Source organism: Rhinichthys klamathensis, unplaced genomic scaffold (genome assembly GCF_029890125.1).
Source record: "Rhinichthys klamathensis goyatoka isolate OS25496 unplaced genomic scaffold, OSU_Roscu_1.1 h1tg000043l_1, whole genome shotgun sequence".
Taxonomy (NCBI): domain Eukaryota; kingdom Metazoa; phylum Chordata; class Actinopteri; order Cypriniformes; family Leuciscidae; genus Rhinichthys; species Rhinichthys klamathensis.
The window spans coordinates 203,783-220,718 of record NW_026606590.1 but is presented as its reverse complement, the minus strand read 5'-3'; the positions used below and the strand labels follow the sequence as shown (position 1 = coordinate 220,718).

At 43.6% G+C, this 16,936-nt stretch overlaps 3 protein-coding genes across 3 annotated transcripts in view; 2 read left to right on the top strand and 1 right to left on the bottom strand.

Moving 5' to 3' along the window:
- Positions 1-16,936, bottom strand: part of apobb.2 (apolipoprotein Bb, tandem duplicate 2) — a 59,932-nt gene that overhangs the window by 18,084 nt on the left and 24,912 nt on the right.
- Positions 6,105-8,053, top strand: LOC130082334 (mediator of RNA polymerase II transcription subunit 29-like). Its single transcript, XM_056247190.1, is given in 6 exon segments — positions 6,105-7,098; positions 7,179-7,366; positions 7,440-7,537; positions 7,609-7,738; positions 7,740-7,766; positions 7,842-8,053. Coding segments are annotated over 6 exon segments (1,554 nt in total). The 5' UTR covers positions 6,105-6,107; the 3' UTR covers positions 7,962-8,053.
- On the top strand, positions 14,448-16,560 carry LOC130082336 (zona pellucida sperm-binding protein 4-like). The gene is made up of 7 exons (XM_056247193.1): positions 14,448-15,186; positions 15,267-15,454; positions 15,528-15,625; positions 15,697-15,854; positions 15,941-16,133; positions 16,203-16,350; positions 16,436-16,560. The coding sequence occupies exons 1-7, from the start codon at positions 14,448-14,450 to the stop codon at positions 16,523-16,525; spliced, it is 1,614 nt and encodes a 537-aa protein (XP_056103168.1). The 3' UTR covers positions 16,526-16,560.

Below are 16,936 nucleotides of genomic sequence, written 5' to 3'. Positions count from 1 at the left end.
ATCTTCATCCACTGTAGTACAGCAGTGTGCCATCCCTCTTCTGGCTCCTGTGAGCAAAGCTGCACTAGGAAAAGTGAGTGCTTGCTGTAAACCGACTTGGGAACTGTGAGAATTTGGTATTTAAATGCTCCTCATGCTTCTACCACTTCTTTTACAGGAAGGGACACTCCCATCAAGACCGTCTCTAGTGGGCAAACTGTGGTGTCTAGTGGAGAAGTTAACCTGGTCATGTGAATTTAGATTTAATAAATTGGTATTGATTTTCAACGAGTCGGATCTTACATGACTGTTCTTGGTTTTATTTATTGGGCCACACTACTAAACCAAAGTTCCATTTTTGCTTTAGCAAGGTTGTTCATTCTGATTGGTGCTAGATTTGAACTAAAGAAGCCAAGCTTCTGCCCAAGCCATTTCACTGAACTACTTGCCAAGCTCCAGTTGCAAACCTGGGTTCCTCAATATTTTATATAGCAGGGTGCAGACTTTTTTTTCCTCGCAGTTTGTTTTGCCAAGGGATAAAACATAACGGTAACTGTGACTTATTTCACAATTCTTACTTATTTTTCACAATTGTGAGCTACAGTACTTCTGGCAAATAAACCCTGCATATGAGTTGACATGAAAGTGCAATAATTCTGATAAAACAAGAAATTTCTCAAATGAGAATAATCATGATTATCAGTTTAACCATCATTGTGCAGCCCTACTTGTTGTGTGAAGGGCTTTTAAATCCCTTTATTGCATTAATATAATCCATTTCCAGATGTCTTGTGACGCTGATGAGCTCAATTGGCCCATGCGGAGCTGGAATGGAGAGTTTGAGCTGGCTGTTGTCACCGAGAGCTTCGCTCTAATGATAGATGTTTGTGTGCATCTCCAGACCACGGTGAACATAGTCAGGGAAGTGAGTCTCAGTCACAAACTCAATGCTGGCAGACAGTGGCAAAGCATTGATAACAATCAGAAATGTTTCTTGAGCAGCAAATCAGCATATTAGAATGATTTCTAAAGGATCTTGTGACACTTAAGACTGGAGGCCAGAATAGCCAAAACATCCACTATTTAGTGATGGGAATTTCAAAACACTGCTTCATGAAGCTTTGAGGCCTTTACAAATCGTTTGTTCCGAATCAATGGTTCGGAGCGTGTATCAAACTGCCGGAGTCACGTGATTTCAGTAAACGAGGCTTCAATACGTCATAACTGTTTCGAAACGTTTTGGAACACTTCGGAATTTCAATGGTTCGTCGCTGGGGGCGATGATCTCTGTCAACCCAGGAATCATGAGGATTCACTGAGAACCATTGAACAAGTGTCTGTGGGTTTTACCTGATCTCTGATCAGTTTTATACATTTGTAGACTATTTAATTAGACATTATAATTCAAATGAATAATGGTAGTTAATAGTCTTATTGGCCTGTTTAGCTGAGCCATTCATAGAACTAACAAAACAAACCCTGACAATTGATAAAAGAACATATATACACTTGATAATCTTGTTAGATGATTAGATAATTACATTTGAAAGATTTTACTTTCAATAAAACATTTGCAATAGCTTTGTAAAAGGGGTTTTAAATGCATGTTTGGCCTGGGTTTTTGTTGCATTTACACTGTTCTGACCACTAGGGGTCACCATGGAGACAGGTGTCGGATTGTTTCGAAGCCTCGACAAAATACGGCACATTTGCTTCAACTTTTTCAGTGTTTTACGAAGCCTCGATCTGCCCACCACTACCACTATTATATTCACAGGATGAAGCATAAAACAAAGGCTGAATTCTGAACGGCAGAAATAGTACTAGTAAACTATTCTGAAATAAGCTCAATATGTGCATTCTATGTATGTTCCAAAAGGGTGGAAAAACAAGGACAGTTGAACCTTAAGAACCAATGGAAACACCCAGTTGCATAAACTCCACACTCATGCAAGTCTGGAGAATCATGACTGTTAATGAAAAGGGAGGGATTATCGTTAATTAGCCAAAATCTGTAGAGTACAAAAAGACCAAAGGGCAGCATCTCAACAGTGTGACTAGCTGTTGAACAATGGTAGGAAGTTGGTGTGTTGTTCAGTCTCTGGCACTTTGTGTTTGGTTCTGTGCTTTCTGCCATGCCGTTCCAAAGTGGAGTAATCTGCCCCAAAGTCCTCAAGCTCTGATGTTCCAGCAAACTGACCAGCGGTTTCAACAGCAAGCTGGTCAACAGTTTCCTCAGCAGTTTCCTCAGTCAGTTCAACGGCAAGCTAATCAACAGTATCCTAAGCCAGTTCAACAGCAAGCTAGTCAACAGTTTTCTAAGCCAGTTCAACAGCAAGCTAGTCAGCAGTTTCCTCAGTCCGTTCAACAGCAAGCTGGTCAACAGTATCCTCAGACAGTTCAACAGCAAGCTAGTCAACAGTTTCCTCAGCCAGTTCAACAGCAAGCTAGTCAACAGTTTTCTAAGCCAGTTCAACAGCAAGCTAGTCAACAGTTTTCTAAGCCAGTTCAACAGCAAGCTGGTCAACAGTATCCTCAGTCAGCTCAATGGCAAGCTAGTCAACAGTTTTCTAAGCCAGTTCAACAGCAAGCTAGTCAACAGTTTCCTCAGTCAGTTCAACAGCAAGCTAGTCAACAGTTTCCTCAGCAGTTGAAGCCTAAACAGCCAGTGGCACAGGCAGAGCCCCTTGACAAATGTGCTGTAGCTGATTATGAGCAGATCCAATGTGGACCACCTGGTATCAGTGGTGCTGAGTGTGCAGCTATTAACTGCTGCTTTAACGGACAGCAGTGTTACTATGGGAAGGCCGGTAAGAGTGTTGAGTCAATGTAAAGGTGTTTCTTGTTAAACTGATCCTCATCAATAACCAGCTCTTGTACCTTGTTCCAGTGACTGTCCAGTGTATAAGAGATGGTCAGTTTGTGGTAGTGGTGGCTAGAGATGTCACGCTGCCTCGTTTGAGCCTGGATTCAGTCCGTCTCCTGGGTGGAAATGATCCAGCTTGCAGTCCTGTGGGATCCACACCTTTCTTTGCTATATACCAGTTCCCTGTCACTGCGTGCGGCACGAGCATGACAGTGAGTAGCTGCTTGTGGTTTTGTTCTGCATGGCTTAGAATGGACTGGATGCCAACAGTGTTACTCTTTGCAGGAGGACAGTGGATATGTGGTGTATGAAAACAGAATGACCTCCTCGTATGAAGTGGGTATCGGACCACTTGGTTCCATCACAAGGGACAGCCATTTTGAGTGGGTGACGTATGCTTTAGCACGTTTGTTAATCCTTGGCAAATGCTACAAGCTCACTGTTTGTTTTCCAGGCTTCTCTTCCAGTGTAGGTACTCTGGTACTTCTGTGGAAGCTCTGGTTGTGGAGGTCAACACTGTTCCTCCACCTCCACCAGTAGCTGCTCCTGGACCCCTCAGGGTGGAGCTTAGACTAGCAAATGGTCAGTGTGTCACCAAAGGCTGTGCAGAAGGTAAGTGTTTGACCCAAGTGTGTGCCTAAAGCCTTTCTAAAGCTCCAGGTTGCAGTGGTTTCTGGTTAAACACTATTCTTCCTCAGGGGACGAGGCGTACACTTCCTACTACAGTGATGCTGATTATCCTGTTACAAAAGTCCTGCGGGAGCCTGTGTATGTTGAGGTGCACGTTTTGGAGAGGACCGACCCCAACATTGTCCTGATGCTGGGACATTGCTGGGCGACATCAACCCCCAGTCCACTCAGTCTACCCCAATGGGACCTTCTGGTTGATGGGTGAGTAAGGCCAGTCTTTATCCATCTAGTGTGCTGTAAGGTGTTTCTGATTCCCTCTTTGCCTTTCAGATGCCCTTACCAGGATGATCGTTACCTGACCACATTGGTTCCAGTGGCTGGATCGTCTGGTCTTCAGTTCCCAACCCACTACAAGCGCTTTATTGTGAAGATGTTCACATTTGTTGATCCATCATCACTGGCTCCTCTGCAGGAAACCGTATGCTCCGCAGCCTTACCTCAACCCTTAATATTAGTACTTTTTATAGTGAATTCTATGGCTAAACCCTTTCCCCCTCTGTTAGATCTTCATCCACTGTAGTACAGCAGTGTGCCATCCCTCTTCTGGCTCCTGTGAGCAAAGCTGCACTAGGAAAAGTGAGTGCTTGCTGTAAACCGACTTGGGAACTGTGAGAATTTGGTATTTAAATGCTCCTCATGCTTCTACCACTTTTACAGGAAGGGACACTCCCATCAAGACCGTCTCTAGTGGGCAAACTGTGGTGTCTAGTGGAGAAGTTAACCTGGTCATGTGAATTTAGATTTAATAAATTGGTATTGATTTTCAACGAGTCGGATCTTACATGACTGTTCTTGGTTTTATTTATTGGGCCACACTACTAAACCAAAGTTCCATTTTTGCTTTAGCAAGGTTGTTCATTCTGATTGGTGCTAGATTTGAACTAAAGAAGCCAAGCTTCTGCCCAAGCCATTTCACTGAACTACTTGCCAAGCTCCAGTTGCAAACCTGGGTTCCTCAATATTTTATATAGCAGGGTGCAGACTTTTTTTTTCCTCGCAGTTTGTTTTGCCAAGGGATAAAACATAACGGTAACTGTGACTTATTTCACAATTCTTACTTATTTTTCACAATTGTGAGTTACAGTACTTCTGGCAAATAAACCCTGCCTATGAGTTGACGTTCTCTTGATTTGTGTTGACATGAAAGTGCAATAATTCTGATAAAACAAGAAATTTCTCAAATGAGAATAATCATGAATATCAGTTTAACCATCATTGTGCAGCCCTACTTGTTGTGTGAAGGGCTTTTAAATCCCTTTATTGCATTAATATAATCCATTTCCAGATGTCTTGTGACGCTGATGAGCTCAATTGGCCCATGCGGAGCTGGAATGGATAGTTTGAGCTGGCTGTTGTCACCGAGAGCTTCGCTCTAATGATAGATGTTTGTGTGCATCTCCAGACCACGGTGAACATAGTCAGGGAAGTGAGTCTCAGTCACAAACTCAATGCTGGCAGACAGTGGCAAAGCATTGATAACAATCAGAAATGTTTCTTGAGCAGCAAATCAGCATATTAGAATGATTTCTAAAGGATCTTGTGACACTTAAGACTGGAGGCCAGAATAGCCAAAACATCCACTATTTAGTGATGGGAATTTCAAAACACTGCCTCATGAAGCTTTGAGGCCTTTACAAATCGTTTGTTCCGAATCAATGGTTCGGAGCGTGTATCAAACTGCCGGAGTCACGTGATTTCAGTAAACGAGGCTTCAATACGTCATAACTGTTTCGAAACGTTTTGGAACACTTCGGAATTTCAATGGTTCGTCGCTGGGGGCGATGATCTCTGTCAACCCAGGAATCATGAGGATTCACTGAGAACCATTGAACAAGTGTCTGTGGGTTTTACCTGATCTCTGATCAGTTTTATACATTTGTAGACTATTTAATTAGACATTATAATTCAAATGAATAATGGTAGTTAATAGTCTTATTGGCCTGTTTAGCTGAGCCATTCATAGAACTAACAAAACAAACCCTGACAATTGATAAAAGAACATATATACACTTGATAATCTTGTTAGATGATTAGATAATTACATTTGAAAGATTTTACTTTCAATAAAACATTTGCAATAGATTTGTAAAAGGGGTTTTAAATGCATGTTTGGCCTGGGTTTTTGTTGCATTTACACTGTTCTGACCACTAGGGGTCACCATGGAGACAGGTGTCGGATTGTTTCGAAGCCTCGACAAAATACGGCACATTTGCTTCAACTTTTTCAGTGTTTTACGAAGCCTCGATCTGCCCACCACTACCACTATTATATTCACAGGATGAAGCATAAAACAAAGGCTGAATTCTGAACGGCAGAAATAGTACTAGTAAACTATTCTGAAATAAGCTCAATATGTGCATTCTATGTATGTTCCAAAAGGGTGGAAAAACAAGGACAGTTGAATCTTAAGAACCAATGGAAACACCCAGTTGCATAAACTCCACACTCATGCAAGTCTGGAGAATCATGACTGTTAATGAAAAGGGAGGGATTATCGTTAATTAGCCAAAATCTGTAGAGTACAAAAAGACCAAAGGGCAGCATCTCAACAGTGTGACTAGCTGTTGAACAATGGCAGGAAGTTGGTGTGTTGTTCAGTCTCTGGCACTTTGTGTTTGGTTCTGTGCTTTCTGCCATGCCGTTCCAAAGTGGAGTAATCTGCCCCAAAGTCCTCAAGCTCTGATGTTCCAGCAAACTGACCAGCGGTTTCAACAGCAAGCTGGTCAACAGTTTCCTCAGCAGTTTCCTCAGTCAGTTCAACGGCAAGCTAATCAACAGTATCCTAAGCCAGTTCAACAGCAAGCTGGTCAACAGTATCCTCAGACAGTTCAACAGCAAGCTAGTCAACAGTTTCCTCAGTCAGTTCAACAGCAAGCTAGTCAACAGTTTTCTAAGCCAGTTCAACAGCAAGCTGGTCAACAGTTTTCTAAGCCAGTTCAACAGCAAGCTGGTCAACAGTATCCTCAGTCAGCTCAATGGCAAGCTAGTCAACAGTTTTCTAAGCCAGTTCAACAGCAAGCTAGTCAACAGTTTCCTCAGTCAGTTCAACAGCAAGCTAGTCAACAGTTTCCTCAGTCAGTTCAACAGCAAGCTAGTCAACAGTTTCCTCAGTCAGCTCAATGGCAAGCTAGTCAACAGTTTTCTAAGCCAGTTCAACAGCAAGCTAGTCAACAGTTTCCTCAGTCAGTTCAACAGCAAGCTAGTCAACAGTTTCCTCAGTCAGTTCAACAGCAAGCTAGTCAACAGTTTCCTCAGTCAGTTCAACAGCAAGCTAGTCAACAGTTTCCTCAGTCAGCTCAATGGCAAGCTAGTCAACAGTTTTCTAAGCCAGTTCAACAGCAAGCTAGTCAACAGTTTCCTCAGTCAGTTCAACAGCAAGCTAGTCAACAGTTTCCTCAGCAGTTGAAGCCTAAACAGCCAGTGGCACAGGCAGAGCCCCTTGACAAATGTGCTGTAGCTGATTATGAGCAGATCCAATGTGGACCACCTGGTATCAGTGGTGCTGAGTGTGCAGCTATTAACTGCTGCTTTAACGGACAGCAGTGTTACTATGGGAAGGCCGGTAAGAGTGTTGAGTCAATGTAAAGGTGTTTCTTGTTAAACTGATCCTCATCAATAACCAGCTCTTGTACCTTGTTCCAGTGACTGTCCAGTGTATAAGAGATGGTCAGTTTGTGGTAGTGGTGGCTAGAGATGTCACGCTGCCTCGTTTGAGCCTGGATTCAGTCCGTCTCCTGGGTGGAAATGATCCAGCTTGCAGTCCTGTGGGATCCACACCTTTCTTTGCTATATACCAGTTCCCTGTCACTGCGTGCGGCACGAGCATGACAGTGAGTAGCTGCTTGTGGTTTTGTTCTGCATGGCTTAGAATGGACTGGATGCCAACAGTGTTACTCTTTGCAGGAGGACAGTGGATATGTGGTGTATGAAAACAGAATGACCTCCTCGTATGAAGTGGGTATCGGACCACTTGGTTCCATCACAAGGGACAGCCATTTTGAGTGGGTGACGTATGCTTTAGCACGTTTGTTAATCCTTGGCAAATGCTACAAGCTCACTGTTTGTTTTCCAGGCTTCTCTTCCAGTGTAGGTACTCTGGTACTTCTGTGGAAGCTCTGGTTGTGGAGGTCAACACTGTTCCTCCACCTCCACCAGTAGCTGCTCCTGGACCCCTCAGGGTGGAGCTTAGACTAGCAAATGGTCAGTGTGTCACCAAAGGCTGTGCAGAAGGTAAGTGTTTGACCCAAGTGTGTGCCTAAAGCTCCAGGTTGCAGCGGTTTCTGGTTAAACACTATTCTTCCTCAGGGGACGAGGCGTACACTTCCTACTACAGTGATGCTGATTATCCTGTTACAAAAGTCCTGCGGGAGCCTGTGTATGTTGAGGTGCACGTTTTGGAGAGGACCGACCCCAACATTGTCCTGATGCTGGGACATTGCTGGGCGACATCAACCCCCAGTCCACTCAGTCTACCCCAATGGGACCTTCTGGTTGATGGGTGAGTAAGGCCAGTCTTTATCCATCTAGTGTGCTGTAAGGTGTTTCTGATTCCCTCTTTGCCTTTCAGATGCCCTTACCAGGATGATCGTTACCTGACCACATTGGTTCCAGTGGCTGGATCGTCTGGTCTTCAGTTCCCAACCCACTACAAGCGCTTTATTGTGAAGATGTTCACATTTGTTGATCCATCATCACTGGCTCCTCTGCAGGAAACCGTATGCTCCGCAGCCTTACCTCAACCCTTAATATTAGTACTTTTTATAGTGAATTCTATGGCTAAACCCTTTCCCCCTCTGTTAGATCTTCATCCACTGTAGTACAGCAGTGTGCCATCCCTCTTCTGGCTCCTGTGAGCAAAGCTGCACTAGGAAAAGTGAGTGCTTGCTGTAAACCGACTTGGGAACTGTGAGAATTTGGTATTTAAATGCTCCTCATGCTTCTACCACTTCTTTTACAGGAAGGGACACTCCCATCAAGACCGTCTCTAGTGGGCAAACTGTGGTGTCTAGTGGAGAAGTTAACCTGGTCATGTGAATTTAGATTTAATAAATTGGTATTGATTTTCAACGAGTCGGATCTTACATGACTGTTCTTGGTTTTATTTATTGGGCCACACTACTAAACCAAAGTTCCATTTTTGCTTTAGCAAGGTTGTTCATTCTGATTGGTGCTAGATTTGAACTAAAGAAGCCAAGCTTCTGCCCAAGCCATTTCACTGAACTACTTGCCAAGCTCCAGTTGCAAACCTGGGTTCCTCAATATTTTATATAGCAGGGTGCAGACTTTTTTTTCCTCGCAGTTTGTTTTGCCAAGGGATAAAACATAACGGTGACTTATTTCACAATTCTTACTTATTTTTCACAATTGTGAGTTACAGTACTTCTGGCAAATAAACCCTGCATATGAGTTGACGTTCTCTTGATTTGTGTTGACATGAAAGTGCAATAATTCTGATAAAACAAGAAATTTCTCAAATGAGAATAATCATGATTATCAGTTTAACCATCATTGTGCAGCCCTACTTGTTGTGTGAAGGGCTTTTAAATCCCTTTATTGCATTAATATAATCCATTTCCAGATGTCTTGTGACGCTGATGTGCTCAATTGGCCCATGCGGAGCTGGAATGGAGAGTTTGAGCTGGCTGTTGTCACCGAGAGCTTCGCTCTAATGATAGATGTTTGTGTGCATCTCCAGACCACGGTGAACATAGTCAGGGAAGTGAGTCTCAATCTCAGTCACAAACTCAATGCTGGCAGACAGTGGCAAAGCATTGATAACAATCAGAAATGTTTCTTGAGCAGCAAATCAGCATATTAGAATGATTTCTAAAGGATCTTGTGACACTTAAGACTGGAGGCCAGAATAGCCAAAACATCCACTATTTAGTGATGGGAATTTCAAAACACTGCTTCATGAAGCTTTGAGGCCTTTACAAATCGTTTGTTCCGAATCAATGGTTCGGAGCGTGTATCAAACTGCCGGAGTCACGTGATTTCAGTAAACGAGGCTTCAATACGTCATAACTGTTTCGAAACGTTTTGGAACACTTCGGAATTTCAATGGTTCGTCGCTGGGGGCGATGATCTCTGTCAACCCAGGAATCATGAGGATTCACTGAGAACCATTGAACAAGTGTCTGTGGGTTTTACCTGATCTCTGATCAGTTTTATACATTTGTAGACTATTTAATTAGACATTATAATTCAAATGAATAATGGTAGTTAATAGTCTTATTGGCCTGTTTAGCTGAGCCATTCATAGAACTAACAAAACAAACCCTGACAATTGATAAAAGAACATATATACACTTGATAATCTTGTTAGATGATTAGATAATTACATTTGAAAGATTTTACTTTCAATAAAACATTTGCAATAGATTTGTAAAAGGGGTTTCAAATGCATGTTTGGCCTGGGTTTTTGTTGCATTTACACTGTTCTGACCACTAGGGGTCACCATGGAGACAGGTGTCGGATTGTTTCGAAGCCTCGACAAAATACGGCACATTTGCTTCAACTTTTTTTCAGTGTTTTACGAAGCCTCGATCTGCCCACCACTACCACTATTATATTCACAGGATGAAGCATAAAACAAAGGCTGAATTCTGAACGGCAGAAATAGTACTAGTAAACTATTCTGAAATAAGCTCAATATGTGCATTCTATGTATGTTCCAAAAGGGTGGAAAAACAAGGACAGTTGAACCTTAAGAACCAATGGAAACACCCAGTTGCATAAACTCCACACTCATGCAAGTCTGGAGAATCATGACTGTTAATGAAAAGGGAGGGATTATCGTTAATTAGCCAAAATCTGTAGAGTACAAAAAGACCAAAGGGCAGCATCTCAACAGTGTGACTAGCTGTTGAACAATGGCAGGAAGTTGGTGTGTTGTTCAGTCTCTGGCACTTTGTGTTTGGTTCTGTGCTTTCTGCCATGCCGTTCCAAAGTGGAGTAATCTGCCCCAAAGTCCTCAAGCTCTGATGTTCCAGCAAACTGACCAGCGGTTTCAACAGCAAGCTGGTCAACAGTTTCCTCAGCAGTTTCCTCAGTCAGTTCAACGGCAAGCTAATCAACAGTATCCTAAGCCAGTTCAACAGCAAGCTAGTCAACAGTTTTCTAAGCCAGTTCAACAGCAAGCTAGTCAGCAGTTTCCTCAGTCCGTTCAACAGCAAGCTGGTCAACAGTATCCTCAGACAGTTCAACAGCAAGCTAGTCAACAGTTTCCTCAGTCAGTTCAACAGCAAGCTAGTCAACAGTTTTCTAAGCCAGTTCAACAGCAAGCTAGTCAACAGTTTTCTAAGCCAGTTCAACAGCAAGCTGGTCAACAGTATCCTCAGTCAGCTCAATGGCAAGCTAGTCAACAGTTTTCTAAGCCAGTTCAACAGCAAGCTAGTCAACAGTTTCATCAGTCAGTTCAACAGCAAGCTAGTCAACAGTTTCCTCAGCAGTTGAAGCCTAAACAGCCAGTGGCACAGGCAGGGCCCCTTGACAAATGTGCTGTAGCTGATTATGAGCAGATCCAATGTGGACCACCTGGTATCAGTGGTGCTGAGTGTGCAGCTATTAACTGCTGCTTTAACGGACAGCAGTGTTACTATGGGAAGGCCGGTAAGAGTGTTGAGTCAATGTAAAGGTGTTTCTTGTTAAACTGATCCTCATCAATAACCAGCTCTTGTACCTTGTTCCAGTGACTGTCCAGTGTATAAGAGATGGTCAGTTTGTGGTAGTGGTGGCTAGAGATGTCACGCTGCCTCGTTTGAGCCTGGATTCAGTCCGTCTCCTGGGTGGAAATGATCCAGCTTGCAGTCCTGTGGGATCCACACCTTTCTTTGCTATATACCAGTTCCCTGTCACTGCGTGCGGCACGAGCATGACAGTGAGTAGCGGCTTGTGGTTTTTTTCTGCATGGCTTAGAATGGACTGGATGCCAACAGTGTTACTCTTTGCAGGAGGACAGTGGATATGTGGTGTATGAAAACAGAATGACCTCCTCGTATGAAGTGGGTATCGGACCACTTGGTTCCATCACAAGGGACAGCCATTTTGAGTGGGTGACGTATGCTTTAGCACGTTTGTTAATCCTTGGCAAATGCTACAAGCTCACTGTTTGTTTTCCAGGCTTCTCTTCCAGTGTAGGTACTCTGGTACTTCTGTGGAAGCTCTGGTTGTGGAGGTCAACACTGTTCCTCCACCTCCACCAGTAGCTGCTCCTGGACCCCTCAGGGTGGAGCTTAGACTAGCAAATGGTCAGTGTGTCACCAAAGGCTGTGCAGAAGGTAAGTGTTTGACCCAAGTGTGTGCCTAAAGCCTTTCTAAAGCTCCAGGTTGCAGCGGTTTCTGGTTAAACACTATTCTTCCTCAGGGGACGAGGCGTACACTTCCTACTACAGTGATGCTGATTATCCTGTTACAAAAGTCCTGCGGGAGCCTGTGTATGTTGAGGTGCACGTTTTGGAGAGGACCGACCCCAACATTGTCCTGATGCTGGGACATTGCTGGGCGACATCAACCCCCAGTCCACTCAGTCTACCCCAATGGGACCTTCTGGTTGATGGGTGAGTAAGGCCAGTCTTTATCCATCTAGTGTGCTGTAAGGTGTTTCTGATTCCCTCTTTGCCTTTCAGATGCCCTTACCAGGATGATCGTTACCTGACCACATTGGTTCCAGTGGCTGGATCGTCTGGTCTTCAGTTCCCAACCCACTACAAGCGCTTTATTGTGAAGATGTTCACATTTGTTGATCCATCATCACTGGCTCCTCTGCAGGAAACCGTATGCTCCGCAGCCTTACCTCAACCCTTAATATTAGTACTTTTTATAGTGAATTCTATGGCTAAACCCTTTCCCCCTCTGTTAGATCTTCATCCACTGTAGTACAGCAGTGTGCCATCCCTCTTCTGGCTCCTGTGAGCAAAGCTGCACTAGGAAAAGTGAGTGCTTGCTGTAAACCGACTTGGGAACTGTGAGAATTTGGTATTTAAATGCTCCTCATGCTTCTACCACTTCTTTTACAGGAAGGGACACTCCCATCAAGACCGTCTCTAGTGGGCAAACTGTGGTGTCTAGTGGAGAAGTTAACCTGGTCATGTGAATTTAGATTTAATAAATTGGTATTGATTTTCAACGAGTCGGATCTTACATGACTGTTCTTGGTTTTATTTATTGGGCCACACTACTAAACCAAAGTTCCATTTTTGCTTTAGCAAGGTTGTTCATTCTGATTGGTGCTAGATTTGAACTAAAGAAGCCAAGCTTCTGCCCAAGCCATTTCACTGAACTACTTGCCAAGCTCCAGTTGCAAACCTGGGTTCCTCAATATTTTATATAGCAGGGTGCAGACTTTTTTTTCCTCGCAGTTTGTTTTGCCAAGGGATAAAACATAACGGTAACTGTGACTTATTTCACAATTCTTACTTATTTTTCACAATTGTGAGCTACAGTACTTCTGGCAAATAAACCCTGCATATGAGTTGACATGAAAGTGCAATAATTCTGATAAAACAAGAAATTTCTCAAATGAGAATAATCATGATTATCAGTTTAACCATCATTGTGCAGCCCTACTTGTTGTGTGAAGGGCTTTTAAATCCCTTTATTGCATTAATATAATCCATTTCCAGATGTCTTGTGACGCTGATGAGCTCAATTGGCCCATGCGGAGCTGGAATGGAGAGTTTGAGCTGGCTGTTGTCACCGAGAGCTTCGCTCTAATGATAGATGTTTGTGTGCATCTCCAGACCACGGTGAACATAGTCAGGGAAGTGAGTCTCAGTCACAAACTCAATGCTGGCAGACAGTGGCAAAGCATTGATAACAATCAGAAATGTTTCTTGAGCAGCAAATCAGCATATTAGAATGATTTCTAAAGGATCTTGTGACACTTAAGACTGGAGGCCAGAATAGCCAAAACATCCACTATTTAGTGATGGGAATTTCAAAACACTGCTTCATGAAGCTTTGAGGCCTTTACAAATCGTTTGTTCCGAATCAATGGTTCGGAGCGTGTATCAAACTGCCGGAGTCACGTGATTTCAGTAAACGAGGCTTCAATACGTCATAACTGTTTCGAAACGTTTTGGAACACTTCGGAATTTCAATGGTTCGTCGCTGGGGGCGATGATCTCTGTCAACCCAGGAATCATGAGGATTCACTGAGAACCATTGAACAAGTGTCTGTGGGTTTTACCTGATCTCTGATCAGTTTTATACATTTGTAGACTATTTAATTAGACATTATAATTCAAATGAATAATGGTAGTTAATAGTCTTATTGGCCTGTTTAGCTGAGCCATTCATAGAACTAACAAAACAAACCCTGACAATTGATAAAAGAACATATATACACTTGATAATCTTGTTAGATGATTAGATAATTACATTTGAAAGATTTTACTTTCAATAAAACATTTGCAATAGCTTTGTAAAAGGGGTTTTAAATGCATGTTTGGCCTGGGTTTTTGTTGCATTTACACTGTTCTGACCACTAGGGGTCACCATGGAGACAGGTGTCGGATTGTTTCGAAGCCTCGACAAAATACGGCACATTTGCTTCAACTTTTTCAGTGTTTTACGAAGCCTCGATCTGCCCACCACTACCACTATTATATTCACAGGATGAAGCATAAAACAAAGGCTGAATTCTGAACGGCAGAAATAGTACTAGTAAACTATTCTGAAATAAGCTCAATATGTGCATTCTATGTATGTTCCAAAAGGGTGGAAAAACAAGGACAGTTGAACCTTAAGAACCAATGGAAACACCCAGTTGCATAAACTCCACACTCATGCAAGTCTGGAGAATCATGACTGTTAATGAAAAGGGAGGGATTATCGTTAATTAGCCAAAATCTGTAGAGTACAAAAAGACCAAAGGGCAGCATCTCAACAGTGTGACTAGCTGTTGAACAATGGTAGGAAGTTGGTGTGTTGTTCAGTCTCTGGCACTTTGTGTTTGGTTCTGTGCTTTCTGCCATGCCGTTCCAAAGTGGAGTAATCTGCCCCAAAGTCCTCAAGCTCTGATGTTCCAGCAAACTGACCAGCGGTTTCAACAGCAAGCTGGTCAACAGTTTCCTCAGCAGTTTCCTCAGTCAGTTCAACGGCAAGCTAATCAACAGTATCCTAAGCCAGTTCAACAGCAAGCTAGTCAACAGTTTTCTAAGCCAGTTCAACAGCAAGCTAGTCAGCAGTTTCCTCAGTCCGTTCAACAGCAAGCTGGTCAACAGTATCCTCAGACAGTTCAACAGCAAGCTAGTCAACAGTTTCCTCAGCCAGTTCAACAGCAAGCTAGTCAACAGTTTTCTAAGCCAGTTCAACAGCAAGCTAGTCAACAGTTTTCTAAGCCAGTTCAACAGCAAGCTGGTCAACAGTATCCTCAGTCAGCTCAATGGCAAGCTAGTCAACAGTTTTCTAAGCCAGTTCAACAGCAAGCTAGTCAACAGTTTCCTCAGTCAGTTCAACAGCAAGCTAGTCAACAGTTTCCTCAGCAGTTGAAGCCTAAACAGCCAGTGGCACAGGCAGAGCCCCTTGACAAATGTGCTGTAGCTGATTATGAGCAGATCCAATGTGGACCACCTGGTATCAGTGGTGCTGAGTGTGCAGCTATTAACTGCTGCTTTAACGGACAGCAGTGTTACTATGGGAAGGCCGGTAAGAGTGTTGAGTCAATGTAAAGGTGTTTCTTGTTAAACTGATCCTCATCAATAACCAGCTCTTGTACCTTGTTCCAGTGACTGTCCAGTGTATAAGAGATGGTCAGTTTGTGGTAGTGGTGGCTAGAGATGTCACGCTGCCTCGTTTGAGCCTGGATTCAGTCCGTCTCCTGGGTGGAAATGATCCAGCTTGCAGTCCTGTGGGATCCACACCTTTCTTTGCTATATACCAGTTCCCTGTCACTGCGTGCGGCACGAGCATGACAGTGAGTAGCTGCTTGTGGTTTTGTTCTGCATGGCTTAGAATGGACTGGATGCCAACAGTGTTACTCTTTGCAGGAGGACAGTGGATATGTGGTGTATGAAAACAGAATGACCTCCTCGTATGAAGTGGGTATCGGACCACTTGGTTCCATCACAAGGGACAGCCATTTTGAGTGGGTGACGTATGCTTTAGCACGTTTGTTAATCCTTGGCAAATGCTACAAGCTCACTGTTTGTTTTCCAGGCTTCTCTTCCAGTGTAGGTACTCTGGTACTTCTGTGGAAGCTCTGGTTGTGGAGGTCAACACTGTTCCTCCACCTCCACCAGTAGCTGCTCCTGGACCCCTCAGGGTGGAGCTTAGACTAGCAAATGGTCAGTGTGTCACCAAAGGCTGTGCAGAAGGTAAGTGTTTGACCCAAGTGTGTGCCTAAAGCCTTTCTAAAGCTCCAGGTTGCAGTGGTTTCTGGTTAAACACTATTCTTCCTCAGGGGACGAGGCGTACACTTCCTACTACAGTGATGCTGATTATCCTGTTACAAAAGTCCTGCGGGAGCCTGTGTATGTTGAGGTGCACGTTTTGGAGAGGACCGACCCCAACATTGTCCTGATGCTGGGACATTGCTGGGCGACATCAACCCCCAGTCCACTCAGTCTACCCCAATGGGACCTTCTGGTTGATGGGTGAGTAAGGCCAGTCTTTATCCATCTAGTGTGCTGTAAGGTGTTTCTGATTCCCTCTTTGCCTTTCAGATGCCCTTACCAGGATGATCGTTACCTGACCACATTGGTTCCAGTGGCTGGATCGTCTGGTCTTCAGTTCCCAACCCACTACAAGCGCTTTATTGTGAAGATGTTCACATTTGTTGATCCATCATCACTGGCTCCTCTGCAGGAAACCGTATGCTCCGCAGCCTTACCTCAACCCTTAATATTAGTACTTTTTATAGTGAATTCTATGGCTAAACCCTTTCCCCCTCTGTTAGATCTTCATCCACTGTAGTACAGCAGTGTGCCATCCCTCTTCTGGCTCCTGTGAGCAAAGCTGCACTAGGAAAAGTGAGTGCTTGCTGTAAACCGACTTGGGAACTGTGAGAATTTGGTATTTAAATGCTCCTCATGCTTCTACCACTTTTACAGGAAGGGACACTCCCATCAAGACCGTCTCTAGTGGGCAAACTGTGGTGTCTAGTGGAGAAGTTAACCTGGTCATGTGAATTTAGATTTAATAAATTGGTATTGATTTTCAACGAGTCGGATCTTACATGACTGTTCTTGGTTTTATTTATTGGGCCACACTACTAAACCAAAGTTCCATTTTTGCTTTAGCAAGGTTGTTCATTCTGATTGGTGCTAGATTTGAACTAAAGAAGCCAAGCTTCTGCCCAAGCCATTTCACTGAACTACTTGCCAAGCTCCAGTTGCAAACCTGGGTTCCTCAATATTTTATATAGCAGGGTGCAGACTTTTTTTTTCCTCGCAGTTTG

Bases quoted from the DNA above. Each gene is read 5' to 3' on its own strand.
- LOC130082336 (XM_056247193.1), top strand. From the start codon at position 14,448: ATGGTAGGAAGTTGGTGTGTTGTTCAGTCTCTGGCACTTTGTGTTTGG. The intron at 15,626-15,696 runs GTGGGTGACGTA...TTTGTTTTCCAG, and splicing joins ACAAGGGACAGCCATTTTGA to GCTTCTCTTCCAGTGTAGGT. The intron at 15,855-15,940 runs GTAAGTGTTTGA...ATTCTTCCTCAG, and splicing joins CACCAAAGGCTGTGCAGAAG to GGGACGAGGCGTACACTTCC.